Genomic DNA, 14237 nt, shown 5'->3' on the forward strand with positions numbered 1-14237 from the left:
CAGGGATTGCTGTCATACTGACTCGAGTGGTGTTGTAGTTAATCTCAGGGATTGCTGTCATGCTGACTTGAGTGGTGTTGTAGTTAATCTCAGGGATTGCTGTCATGCTGACTCGAGTGGTGTTGTAGTTAATCTCAGGGATTGCTGTCATGATGACTCGAGTGGTTTTGTAGTTAATCTCAGGGATTGCTGCCATGCTGACTCGAGTGGATTTGTAGTTAATCTCAGGGATTGCTGTCATGCTGACTGACTCGAGTGGTGTTGTAGTTAATCTCAGGGATTGCTGTCATGCTGACTCGAGTGGTGTTGTAGTTAATCTCATGGATTGCTGTCATGCTGACTCGAGTGGTGTTGTAGTTAATCTCAGGGATTGCTGTCATGCTGACTGACTCGAGTGGTGTTGTAGTTAATCTCATGGATTGCTGTCATGCTGACTCGAGTCGTGTTGTAGTTAATCTCAGGGATTGCTGTCATGTTGACTCGAGTGGTGTTGTAGTTAATCTCAGGGATTGCTGTCATGCTGACTCGAGTGGTGTTGTAGTTAATCTCAGGGATTGCTGTCATGCTGACTGACTCGAGTGGTGTTGTAGTTAATCTCAGGGATTGCTGTCATGCTGACTCGAGTGGTGTTGTAGTTAATCTCAGGGATTGCTGTCATGCTGACTCGAGTGGTGTTGTAGTTAATCTCATGGATTGCTGTCATGCTGACTCGAGTGGTGTTGTAGTTAATCTCAGGGATTGCTGTCATGCTGACTGACTCGAGTGGTGTTGTAGTTAATCTCATGGATTGCTGTCATGCTGACTCGAGTGGTGTTGTAGTTAATCTCAGGGATTGCTGTCATGCTGACTCGAGTGGTGTTGTAGTTAATCTCAGGGATTGCTGTCATGTTGACTCGAGTGGTGTTGTAGTTAATCTCAGGGATTGCTGTCATGCTGACTGACTCGAGTGGTGTTGTAGTTAATCTCAGGGATTGCTGTCATGTTGACTCGAGTGGTGTTGTAGTTAATCTCAGGGATTGCTGTCATGCTGACTCGAGTGGTGTTGTAGTTAATCTCAGGGATTGCTGTCATGCTGATTCGAGTGGTGTTGTAGTTAATCTCGGGGACTGCTGTCATGCTGATTCGAGTGGTGTTGTAGTTAATCTCAGGGATTGCTGTCATGCTGACTCGAGTGGTGTTGTAGTTAATCTCATGGATTGCTGTCATGATGACTCGAGTGGTGTTGTAGTTAATCTCAGGGATTGCTGTCATGCTGACTGACTCGAGTGGTGTTGTAGTTAATCTCAGGGATTGCTGTCATGCTGACTCGAGTGGTGTTGTAGTTAATCTCAGGGATTGCTGTCATGCTGACTCGAGTGGTGTTGTAGTTAATCTCAGGGATTGCTGTCATGCTGACTGACTCGAGTGGTGTTGTAGTTAATCTCATGGATTGCTGTCATACTGACTGACTCGAGTGGTGTTGTAGTTAATCTCAGGGATTGCTGTCATGCTGACTGACTCGAGTGGTGTTGTAGTTAATCTCAGGGATTGCTGTCATGCTGACTGACTCGAGTGGTGTTGTAGTTAATCTCAGGGATTGCTGTCATGCTGACTCGAGTGGTGTTGTAGTTAATCTCAGGGATTGCTGTCATGCTGACTCGAGTGGTGTTGTAGTTAATCTCAGGGATTGCTGTCATGCTGACTCGAGTGGTGTTGTAGTTAATCTCAGGGATTGCTGTCATGCTGACTCGAGTGGTGTTGTAGTTAATCTCAGGGATTGCTGTCATGCTGACTCGAGTGGTGTTGTAGTTAATCTCAGGGATTGCTGTCATGCTGACTGACTCGAGTGGTTTTGTTTATCCAGGCATACAGTTGCAGTTGGTGTATTGATTTTATTTACGTCGCTTCACAGAAAGAAGTTCCGCACTGTTGTGTTATCACCAGATATCTAATGGCTGGGGAGAATCGATTATTTTCGCCAATTGTTTCTATCCATTTAATAATACATGTTAAAGAATGAACAGGGGTAGGGCCAGATCGAAGAGCCTGAAAAGAGCATCACTGCTGTGCTTGTGCTGACAGACACAAGTCATCTTGACATTGGAGAGGGGACAGTACGTGCAGGGACAGTTAAACAAAGGCCATCCCGACATTGAAACTTCCTCATTATGCAAAAGCCCTGATACTAAAATAAACGTTCAGTTTATATTTCTACACTTTTATTTTGGTGCTCATGAAGCTGCTGGGTTGGCAACGCTGGAGGTTTTTAATCCAGAGCTGGGATAGCATGAACTCTACCACTGGAAGTCTCTCTGCAGAGCAGATCCCCTCATCTAAAGATGATTGACTGGCATGTTTGGTATCAAGCAGCTCAGCTCCCCTTTTCAGAATCCCCTCTTGTCAGTTTAACAGGGGGTGCAGGGATGCATTCCAGTATTCAGGCTCAATTTAAACCCTGCCTGCCTTCACTTCCTCTCACTAACCACAGACACGTATTTCCTTCTCAGAAATGAACGCAAAGCAGAGCTAACTGCTTCCCAGCAAAAAAGGAGAAGTGTGTTCTGTTTTTGAGTTGATAAAAAAAAAAGTTACATATGACACTATAGTGTTTTGGACAGTACTGTAGTGTTTTTATATGAATTACACAATTACAATTGTAATTGATTCAGGTCTGTATGACACTATAGTGTTTCTGGACAGCACTGTAGTATTTTTCTATGGGTAGCAGGGTGAAACCTGGCCTCCACTGGTAAAAGGCATGAGAAGTTTGTGAATATCTGTCTGTCTGCACCACTGAGCCCCTAAGAGACACGCACTGAAAGGAGGAAGTATATTTGCCAGGCTTTTGCTTTTGCAGTTTCTATATTAGTCACAGGTTATATAAAAAGAAAACAAAACCTAATAACAAGGCTCTTCAAAACTGCAGTTTTTTTGTACTGATATCACAAGTTGTGTGCCACCCAAAACCTTTTAAGGGTAAGTAAGTAGACATTGTTCTGTTTTATTGAGGGAATTCATAGATATTAACTAAAGAAAATGTTTTACATAGGATTGCTTTTGAACCTCCCCCAATAGGGAACAACCACAGGCTGTATTGTAAGAACACAGAGAGCAGTCATGTGACTTCTCCTTAATGAGATTGTTCTGCTAGTTTTATTCTGTTAGAATTGCTTACCTCCTTTACTGTAAAGCAGCCCTTGGATAACTGATTGCACTGTATTAGTGTCTTACTCTGTTACAAACAATGTGTGGGCCTGCCTGAGACCAGGACTGTTTACAGCTCTGCAGTGTGTTCAGTGTGTCTCTCTTTCCTATGCTGCATTCGATTATAATGAGGGTTGCAGGTTTCTCTTATATATAAGCACAGTTGGCTGGACATTATTCCTGATATCACTGTCTTTGTGTGTCTAATCAGTTGTGTGGATGATCAGTACAGAAGATGGAAAAGAAATCTGCAGACGTGGAAACAGGTAAAAATGAAAGAAAAGTATTTTGATATCTAACAATAAATTATACCATTTGACTAAAAGTAATGACACTTCTTAGTACAGTAGACAAATGTTTTAATACAAGGGCCTTTTCAGTGTCTGTCTGACTAGACATGTATCTGCTAGACTTCAGTATACGTATAGGCCCTTTTTCGCTCGCTTTAAATCAACTCTCAAGACGCACCTGTTCTCTCTTGCTATTATGCTCTTTAAGCCTGATATCTGCTATTAGCTGCTGTGTTGCTGCTACTATTTCATGTATTATGCACTTTCCACTGTATTTAAAGTATTATACATTACTTTTTAAAAATGTATATCTTGTATGATGCATTTCTCTGTATTTAAAGTATTATGGATTTTTGTGTTGTTACTGCATCTTGTAAAGTGCTTTGTGATGGTAGTCCACTATGAAAGGCACTATATAAAATAAAGATTGATTGATTGATATTGTAAATGTATAAGTCTCCCATATGAGAATGCAGTAAACAGACAGTGAGGAATGCTATTGTAGTGTAAAAATAAACACCATTGTGGAACACTGCAGTTATAATATCCAAATCTTAAAAAAAAAAAAAAACACTGCTTGTGATTAGCAAAAGAACTTTCTTGCAAGTTCCCTTTTTTTGTAGGTTTTTTGGTTTGTTTTTGACTGTGATAGAAGCTAGTTTCTCCTGCCTTCACACTGTAGATTCACTCTCCCTGTGCAGCAGGTATCAGGACAGCCATCACCACCATATTAACCACTGGCTCTCACTTCACTACAGTAAAACCTCCACACTGTAGATTCACTCTCCCTGTGCAGCAGGTATCAGGACATCACCACCATATTAACCACTGGCTCTCACTTCACTACAGTAAAACCTCCACACTGTAGATTCACTCTCCCTGTGCAGCAGGTATCAGGACATCACCAGCCATCACCACCATATTAACCACTGGCTCTCACTTCACTACAGTAAAACCTCCACACTGTAGATTCACTCTCCCTGTGCAGCAGGTATCAGGACATCACCACCATATTAACCACTGTCTCTCACTTCACTACAGTAAAACCTTCACACTGTAGATTCACTCTCCCTGTGCAGCAGGTATCAGGACATCACCAGACATCACCACCATGTTAACCACTGGCTCTCACTTCACTACAGTAAAACCTCCACACTGTAGATTCACTCTCCCTGTGCAGCAGGTATCAGGACATCACCAGCCATCACCACCATATTAACCACTGGCTCTCACTTCACTACAGTAAAACCTTCACACTGTAGATTCACTCTCCCTGTGCAGCAGGTATCAGGACATCACCAGCCATCACCACCATATTAACCACTGGCTCTCACTTCACTACAGTAAAACCTCCACACTGTAGATTCACTCTCCCTGTGCAGCAGGTATCAGGACATCACCACCATATTAACCACTGGCTCTCACTTCACTACAGTAAAACCTCCACACTGTAGATTCACTCTCCCTGTGCAGCAGGTATCAGGACATCACCACCATATTAACCACTGGCTCTCACTTCACTACAGTAAAACCTCCACACTGTAGATTCACTCTCCCTGTGCAGCAGGTATCAGGACATCACCACCATATTAACCACTGGCTCTCACTTCACTACAGTAAAACCTCCACACTGTAGATTCACTCTCCCTGTGCAGCAGGTATCAGGACATCACCAGCCATCACCACCATATTAACCACTGGCTCTCACTTCACTACAGTAAAACCTCCACACTGTAGATTCACTCTCCCTGTGCAGCAGGTATCAGGACATCACCACCATATTAACCACTGGCTCTCACTTCACTACAGTAAAACCTCCACACTGTAGATTCACTCTCCCTGTGTAGCAGGTATCAGGACATCACCACCATATTAACCAGTGGCTCTTTTTCACAGTTCAATATTCATTCACAGATACACCATGCAGTTTGGTCTCTGAGTTAAAGCTGATAGGAATGTTGATACAGTAATTCCACCCCCTAAACTATTCTGACAGGGCATGTGTGCTGAAACTATCTAGACAGATGCATCGGCTTGGAGTGATTGTTCCACAGCGACTGATCTGGGGTCAGTTTACCTGAAACACACGACAGTAACACTGATATTTACAATTCTGAACTCCACAAACCTGCAATCTGAAACACACGACAGTAACACTGATATTTACAATTCTGAACTCCACAAACCTGCAATCTGAAACACACGACAGTAACACTGATATTTACAATTCTGAACTCCACAAACCTGCAATCTGAAACGCACGACAGTAACACTGATATTTACAATTCTGAACTCCACAAACCTGCAATCTGAAACACACGACAGTAACACTGATATTTACAATTCTGAACTCCACAAACCTGCAATCTGAAACACACGACAGTAACACTGATATTTACAATTCTGAACTCCACAAACCTGCAATCTGAATCACACGACAGTAACACTGATATTTACAATTCTGAACTCCACAAACCTGCAATCTGAAACACACGACAGTAACACTGATATTTACAATTCTGAACTCCACAAACCTGCAATCTGAAACACACGACAGTAACACTGATATTTACAATTCTGAACTCCACAAACCTGCAATCTGAAACACACGACAGTAACACTGATATTTACAATTCTGAACTCCACAAACCTGCAATCTGAAACACACGACAGTAACACTGATATTTACAATTCTGAACTCCACAAACCTGCAATCTGAAACACACAACAGTAACACTGATATTTACAATTCTGAACTCCACAAACCTGCAATCTGAAACACACGACAGTAACACTGATATTTACAATTCTGAACTCCATAAACCTGCAATCTGAAACACACGAGTAACACTGATATTTACAATTCTGAACTCCATAAACCTGCAATCTGAAACACACGACAGTAACACTGATATTTACAATTCTGAACTCCACAAACCTGCAATCTGAATCACACGACAGTAACACTGATATTTACAATTCTGAACTCCACAAACCTGCAATCTGAAACACACGACAGTAACACTGATATTTACAATTCTGAACTCCACAAACCTGCAATCTGAATCACACGACAGTAACACTGATATTTACAATTCTGAACTCCACAAACCTGCAATCTGAATCACATGACAGTAACACTGATATTTACAATTCTGAACTCCACAAACCTGCAATCTGAAACACACGACAGTAACACTGATATTTACAATTCTGAACTCCACAAACCTGCAATCTGAAACACACGACAGTAACACTGATATTTACAATTCTGAACTCCACAAACCTGCAATCTGAAACACACGACAGTAACACTGATATTTACAATTCTGAACTCTACAAACCTGCAATCTGAAACACACGACAGTAACACTGATATTTACAATTCTGAACTCCACAAACCTGCAATCTGAAAGGATTCAAATATAAATCAAATCCATTTCTATGCATAATCTATACTTGTTTCTATTGAAATGTATTCCTGTGCTTGTGATGCCATGTTCTAGATAGTTAATGGTGCAACACTCTACTATTCCTTTCTATTTAAACCTATATTTGAAAGCGCGTATCAGACAAGGGAGATGAACCTGCAGCTTCAGGGGAGCGAGCACACCGCTGGCTATGAACGCAGCCCTCAGTGAACAATTAACCCGAGGGACCTCTGCCCTGTGAAATAGCAACATTGAATAGCAAGATTCACTATAATCCCCACTGTGACCCCAGCCTGTGTCATATACAATGTGTGATTGATAGAGAATCGTGCATATTAATGTACTAAGTGGAATATTTAAAATATTTGGTCATGTTTTTTCTTTTTTGTTTGTTGAATTTAAGTCATTCTTAGACTTAAGTTTATGATATGAAGTTTTAAAAGTTATTGATATAATATTACATTTGAAGCGCTTATTTAAACTATAATAAAGTTGTCACTAAGTATTTGTTTTCACTCATAAAGAGCTGAAGATGAAGACTCAAACAAGCCCTGCCCTTGTTTAACACATTCTATCTTGATTAGTTGCATCTAAAATGAAGAGCAGATCTGGATGCATGTAGAGATCAACATGCTTCATGAATATGTGACGGAAAATAACCACTTGTTTTAAGCACAGCTCAATATTTCACAAGCACCTGAGAAATGAACATGCGTGATAAATACAGCCCTGTTTCTAATATGAATGTTACCTCTCCTACACTGTCTCTACCTACATCACTGCCTCTGACTCCACAGTTACTGTTTCTAATATGAATGTTACCTCTCCTACACTGTCTCTACCTACATCACTGCCTCTGTCTCCACAGTTACTGTTTCTAATATGAATGTTACCTCTCCTACACTGTCTCTACCTACATCACTGCCTCTGTCTCCAGTTACTGTTTCTAATATGAATGTTACCTCTCCTACACTGTCTCTACCTACATCACTGCCTCTGTCTCCACAGTTACTGTTTCTAATATGAATGTTATCTCTCCTACACTGTCTCTACCTACATCACTGCCTCTGTCTCCACAGTTACTGTTTCTAATATGAATGTTACCTCTCCTACACTGTCTCTACCTACATCACTGCCTCTGTCTCCACAGTTACTGTTTCTAATATGAATGTTACCTCTCCTACACTGTCTCTACCTACATCACTGCATCTCTCTTCTCTCTCTCTGACAGTCCCTCACTCCCTCCCTTTCTCTCTTCTATCTCTGACAATCCCTCCCTCCCTTTCTCTCTTCTCTCTCTGACAGCCCCTTCCTTTCTCTTCTCTATCATGCCCTCTCTGTCTCCACAGTTACAGGCGCATCAGGAATCCTCAGTCCCTCACTCCCTCTCTGTCTCCACAGTTACAGGTGCATCAGGAATCCTCAGTCCCTCACTCCCTCTCTGTCTCCACAGTTACAGGTGCATCAGGAATCCTCAGTCTCTCACTCCCTCTCTGTCTCCACAGTTACAGGTGCATCAGGAATCCTCAGTCCCTCACTCCCTCTCCACAGTTACAGGTGCATCAGGAATCCTCAGTCCCTCACTCCCTCTCTGTCTCCACAGTTACAGGTGCATCAGGAATCCTCAGTCCCTCACTCCCTCTCTGTCTCCACAGTTTCAGGTGCATCAGGAATCCTCAGTCTCTCACTCCCTCTCTGTCTCCACAGTTTCAGGTGCATCAGGAATCCTCAGTCCCTCACTCCCTCTCTGTCTCCACAGTTTCAGGTGCATCAGGAATCCTCAGTCCTTCACTCCTTCTCTGTCTCCACAGTTACAGGTGCATCAGGAATCCTCAGTCCCTCACTCCCTCTCTGTCTCTACAGTTACAGGTGCATCAGGAATCCTCAGTGTTTCTCAGAGTTTTGGCAGTTTCGGCCGTGACTACAAGAGTATAATCCCTGCACGAGATGCCAGGTCCGTCAGTTGGGATAGACCTAATCTCAGCAACCCTAAGGTATGGTTACACTAATCATTAGAAGAGATTCTAGTTTTCATGGTAAAAAAGTCTATGATTTAAACATTTTAAAATCCACAATACATGCAAGAATCCACATATCATTTGTATTCAGACACGGGCAGACTGCTGTTTCAGAGAAAGCTTAGGGCCGTATTCATAAAGTGTTTACCAGGCATTTAAGTTTAGACAGTGAAATCATACGAACATAAGAAATTCAAGAACGAGAAAAGGCCATTTGGCCCACCTATGCTCGGTCACTTTGGTGCCAGCGTGGTCCGTTAGCGCTCAGGAGAGGAAAAACAAAAAAAACCTGAACCAGATTAGTAGAGGAAATGAAACCTCTGGGAATCCGTGGCTAGACAGACTAAAGGTCTTATTGTGGTCACAGAAAGGGTTATACAGTATTGTTCATGACAGCATCCAGTCTGTTTTTGAAGGATCTGATAGTCTCTGCTTCAACAACTCTGTCCAGCAGCCTGTTCCAATGGTTCACCACCCTTTTTGTGAAAAAGCTCCTTCTCCCCTCGGTTCTGAATATGCTCTTCTTCAGCTTCCACCCGTGTTCCCTGGTTCTGTTCTCTGTGATCTGTGAAAAATATTCTCAGCAGTTACTTGTGTGAGATGAGATGAGGAGCAGCTGTGTGAGATGAGGAGCAGCTGTGTGAGATGAGGAGCAGCTGTGAGGTGAGGAGCAGCTGTGAGGTCAGGAGCAGCTGTGTGAGGTCAGGAGCAGCTGTGTGAGGTCAGGAGCAGCTGTTTGAGGTGAGGAGCAGCTGTGAGGTCAGGAGCAGCTGTGTGAGATCTCTGGAACAAAGTAAAACTAAACCAGAATGCTGTTCCGTGAATTTCTATCTAAAATGTATTTTTCTGCGTACAATAGAGTTAAATGCCCATTCGATGCTGAACCAGATTACAGCTCCCCATGAAACTCATTTTATGATTGATAATAGTCTGGTCCCAGGTGAATGTTAAAATCAGACTTTTAATGAACTGTATGCACTTGTTTTCATATTATAGTAACTCAGTGAATGAACTTTTCTTTTGCAGATTCCTGGTTTGCTGAGGAGAGTTTTGAAGGTACAGAATGGTGTGGGGGGACGGGGGGGTATTGTTAAATGACGGATGAATAAGACGGGGAAAGAAAAGGAGAGATTGTGAGTGAAAGAGAATTGGGAAAGAGAGAGAGATGAGAAGGGTGGGTGTAGTTAAGTGTCACGATGTATATCATCAATTAAGAGTTTCTTCTTCAAAAGATATTCATGCTGTTATTAATCTACTGTACCATAGGTCACCCTTTATTTGTAATTTCAGTACCAGAAGGAAAACACCAAAGAAATATATAAGTCAAACCAATGATTTATTAGAAAGACAAAGGTTTTTATAATGTTTGAAATGATTCTTTTTATGGCATCATTCATCAAGTTATGCAACAAGTTGGATACAATTGTAACTGTTTCTTTTTGTATGTAGTGCGAATCTTTAAAAGTAAACTTCTAAGAAAATCTAATCAAGACTCAGTGCAACATGTCAAATACAAAACAAGCAAAGTGAATATCAAATCAATTCAAACTAAGTGACACGCAAAATAAAATTGCTATCGTGAATTAAAATTCTTAACATGAATTAAAACCATGACAAATCTAATACAAAACTGCAAAACAAGGAACATAATGGATGTAAAGAACTGACCTCCTTGTTCACATAAATGCAGATTTATTGTACTGCTCTTTCTCCTTTTCATATAAAACCTTTTAGAAAACAGACATTCTACAATGTAGCTAAAACACAGCAGCTTAATGTTTAAAAAGTAATGAAACAGAATCAGGTATCCTCAGAGAATACCGTAACCGACTCCAAGCACAAGGTAGCTACTCTGTGTGCACAACACTTCTCCATGTATAATACCGTATGATTACAACAAGCACTAAGAGAAAATAAACAATGGTGAGTCTGTGATTTAATAAATAACACAAGAACGAGAATGAGCTAATCTACTCACCCCCACGAGCACAGCAATATATCCAGAAGTCCCGTGTGTTTCTGCTTCCCTGCACTTTAAACCAAAACATACTCATAAATATATAAACAAGTTCTCAAACCAAGCAATAAAATAGAACACACTCGCTACTCACCACCAGCAATGCTGCAGCCTTCTGGATAAACCTGAGTCCCATGTGTCTCTGCTTTCCCTGCACACCAGCAATGCTGCAGCCTTCTGGATAAACCTGAGTCCCATGTGTCTCTGCTTTCCCTGCACACCAGCAATGCTGCAGCCTTCTGGATAAACCTGAGTCCCATGTATCTCTGCTTTCCCTGCACACCAGCAATGCTGCAGCCTTCTGGATAAACCTGAGTCCCATGTGTCTCTGCTTTCCCTACACACCAGCAATGCTGCAGCCTTCTGGATAAACCTGAGTCCCATGTGTCTCTGCTTTCCCTACACACCAGCAATGCTGCAGCCTTCTGGATAAACCTGAGTCCCATGTGTCTCTGCTTTCCCTGCACACCAGCAATGCTGCAGCCTTCTGGATCAATCTGAGTCCCATGTGTCTCTGCTTTCCCTGCACACCAGCAATGCTGCAGCCTTCTGTAATCACCTATGCTTTTGTACAGGGGTTTTCACTAACCCACCTGTGTTAACCCTTTCCTAGCTTGACTGAATTGACAACTTGTGTATTAGCCATGCCACACTACAGTAGTTTTATATATGAATCTATTTTAGTAATATGAATGTGAGCATCTACAGTAGAATAGTGAAGATCTGAACCCATCCTGAAGGTCTGTAATTATTCACTCATTCCACAGGGGGGGTCTGATAGAAAGTCCAGACATCAAGAGGTTGGTGAATGGAGCCTGGAAGAGTGTCGACACTCCATCATGGAGCTGGCAAAGGAGATGAACAGAGTCATGAAGGTACAGAGAGGGAGGGGAGAGAGGGAAGGAGGGATGGGGGAGTGAGCAGTATTGGTTATTACAGAGAGGTGGAGAGGGGGGGTCAAAAGGCGAGTCCTGAGGTTACAGGAGAGGAGAGAGGCAGAGGGGGAAGAAAGGGGCTGAAGTGGGGTGTCAGCATGCCATCGTGTCAGATAAAGCAAAAAGCTTAGGAGTCTTGAAGGTACGGAGAGAGGGGTGTGTGTGTAGGGGTGGGGGGATTGGTAATTAATGCAGCCAACAAAGACGTTCATGTATAGAATACGGAACAGAGTAGAAACAGCATTAATTGAATTCCATTTTTAAATGTAATTAAGCAATAAAGAACACTGGCATGTGATTTTAGGATTGTGAAAAGGATTGTGGGAAGAGACTGCAGGCTATTCATCATTTAAACCCCAGCAACACAAAAAACACACACGGCTCATCTTTGTGCCTCTACTGAGAGAGTCTAGCAGTTCAATTCAAACCCACAGAGGCACCGATTCTAATAAACAAATGTAGTGTCCATCTGCATTCTTTATGCCTAATATTCCTGACTACAGTACTACCAGTTTAACCTCGAGAGTCAGTGAGTATCTGTGTCTTAAATGAGTTACTGCTGTTTGAAATGCCAAAGAGTTCTATCTTAGCTTGAATTGTGGGATGCCGTTCCGTGCCATCTCTCCTGTAGATGAAACCAGAAAACACATGAGATTATTATGCAGAGCTAACAAAGGAGTTAAACAGTGTCTTGAAGGTATAGAAAGAGGGAGGGGTGAGGGGAGTGTGTGTGTGTGTGTGTGTGTGTGTGTGTGTGTGTTTGAAGGGGTGAGGTGAGTGTGTGTGTTTGAAGGGGTGAGGGGTGTGTGTGTGTGTGTTTGAAGGGGTGAGGTGAGTGTGTGTGTTTGAAGGGGTGAGGGGAGTGTGTGTGTGTGTGTGTGTGTGTGTGTGTTTGAAGGGGTGAGGGGAGTATGTGTGTGTTTGAAGGGGTGAGGGGTGTGTGTGTGTGTTTGAAGGGGTGAGGGGTGTGTGTGTGTGTTTGAAGGGGTGAGGGGTGTGTGTGTGTGTTTGAAGGGGTGAGGGGTGTGTGTGTGTATTTGAAGGGGTGAGGGGAGTATGTGTGTGTTTGAAGGGGTGAGGGGAGTATGTGTGTGTTTGAAGGGGTAAGGGAGTGTGTGTGTGTGTGTTTGAAGGAGTGAGGGGAGTGTGTGTGTGTGTTTGAAGGGGTGAGGGGAGTGTGTGTGTGTGTGTTTGGGGTTGACTCTCCTTCATTTACCTAACGAAGGAGTTAAACGGTGTCTTGAAGATACAGAGAGGCAGCTTTGACAGCAACAGTTAGGTGCAGTTTAGGAGTTTCTTTGTTGTTTCATTCCTGTTCAATTTCAATTAAAATCACTGGTTTCTGCAGTGCTTGTGGTTAAATTCATTGTTTTAAAGATTTCTTATTGATTGATTTCAGAACTCTGCCATTCCTACCCCTGTGTCCAGTGAGGATACGTGCAGCCTGGAAGAGTGTCGCTGCTTCATCATGAAATGGGCTGACGAGTTGGACAAGCTGGTCCAGGTAAAGAGAGACACAGAGAATGAAGCTCGAAGTGCAGACAGGGTGCAGTGAGAGCTGAGAATCAGGTTCACAGACAGGGTGCAGTGAGAGCTGAGAATCAGGTTCACAGGCAGTGAGAGCTGAGAATCAGGTTCACAGGCAGGGTGCAGTGAGAGCTGAGAATCAGGTTCACAGACAGTGTGCAGTGAGAGCTGAGAATCAGGTTCAAAGGCAGGGTTCAGTGAGAGCTGAGAATCACGTTCACAGGCAGGGTGCAGTGAGAGCTGAGAATCAGGTTCACAGACAGTGTGCAGTGAGAGCTGAGAATCAGGTCCAAAGGCAGGGTGCAGTGAGAGCTGAGAATCACGTTCACAGGTAGGGTGCAGTGAGAGCTGAGAATCAGGTTCACAGACAGGGTGCAGTGAGAGCTGAGAATCAGGTTCACAGGCAGTGAGAGCTGAGAATCAGGTTCACAGGCAGGGTGCAGTGAGAGCTGAGAATCAGGTTCAAAGGCAGTGAGAGCTGAGAATCAGGTTCACAGGCAGGGTGCAGTGAGAGCTGAGAATCAGGTTCACAGGCAGGGTGCAGTGAGAGCTGAGAATCAGGTTCACAGGCAGTGAGAGCTGAGAATCAGGTTCACAGGCAGGGTGCAGTGAGAGCTGAGAATCAGGTTCACAGGCAGTGAGAGCTGAGAATCAGGTTCACAGGCAGGGTGCAGTGAGAGCTGGGAATCAGGTTCACAGGCAGGGTGCAGTGAGAGCTGAGAATCAGGTTCACAGGCAGGGTGCAGTGAGAGCTGAGAATCAGGTTCACAGGCAGTGAGAGCTGAGAATCAGGTTCACAGGCAGGGTGCAGTGAGAGCTGAGAATCAGGTTCACAG

The 14237-nt window shown here is 43.1% G+C and overlaps 2 protein-coding genes across 7 annotated transcripts in view; one reads left to right on the forward strand and one right to left on the reverse strand.

Moving 5' to 3' along the window:
- Positions 1 to 14237, forward strand: part of LOC117965866 (butyrophilin subfamily 1 member A1-like) — a 486786-nt gene that overhangs the window by 245778 nt on the left and 226771 nt on the right. For 3 of the 6 annotated variants that reach the window (XM_059015801.1, XM_059015804.1, XM_059015805.1), the window contains exons 1-6: positions 2851 to 2955; positions 3395 to 3449; positions 8768 to 8898; positions 9949 to 9978; positions 11707 to 11814; positions 13274 to 13378. In XM_059015801.1, the coding sequence (XP_058871784.1) occupies positions 3419 to 3449; positions 8768 to 8898; positions 9949 to 9978; positions 11707 to 11814; positions 13274 to 13378 (405 nt within the window). In that variant the 5' untranslated portion in view covers positions 2851 to 2955; positions 3395 to 3418. Of the gene's footprint in view, positions 1 to 2849; positions 2956 to 3394; positions 3450 to 8767; positions 8899 to 9948; positions 9979 to 11706; positions 11815 to 13273; positions 13379 to 14237 lie in introns of those variants that run through there. The other 3 variants (XM_059015806.1, XM_059015802.1, XM_059015803.1) reach the window with 3 other exon arrangements.
- LOC117407797 (butyrophilin subfamily 1 member A1-like) overlaps positions 1 to 14237 on the reverse strand; it is a 422535-nt gene that overhangs the window by 202487 nt on the left and 205811 nt on the right. The window lies entirely within an intron of this gene.

This window comes from Acipenser ruthenus, chromosome 51 (assembly GCF_902713425.1).
Source record: "Acipenser ruthenus chromosome 51, fAciRut3.2 maternal haplotype, whole genome shotgun sequence".
Classification (NCBI taxonomy): domain Eukaryota; kingdom Metazoa; phylum Chordata; class Actinopteri; order Acipenseriformes; family Acipenseridae; genus Acipenser; species Acipenser ruthenus.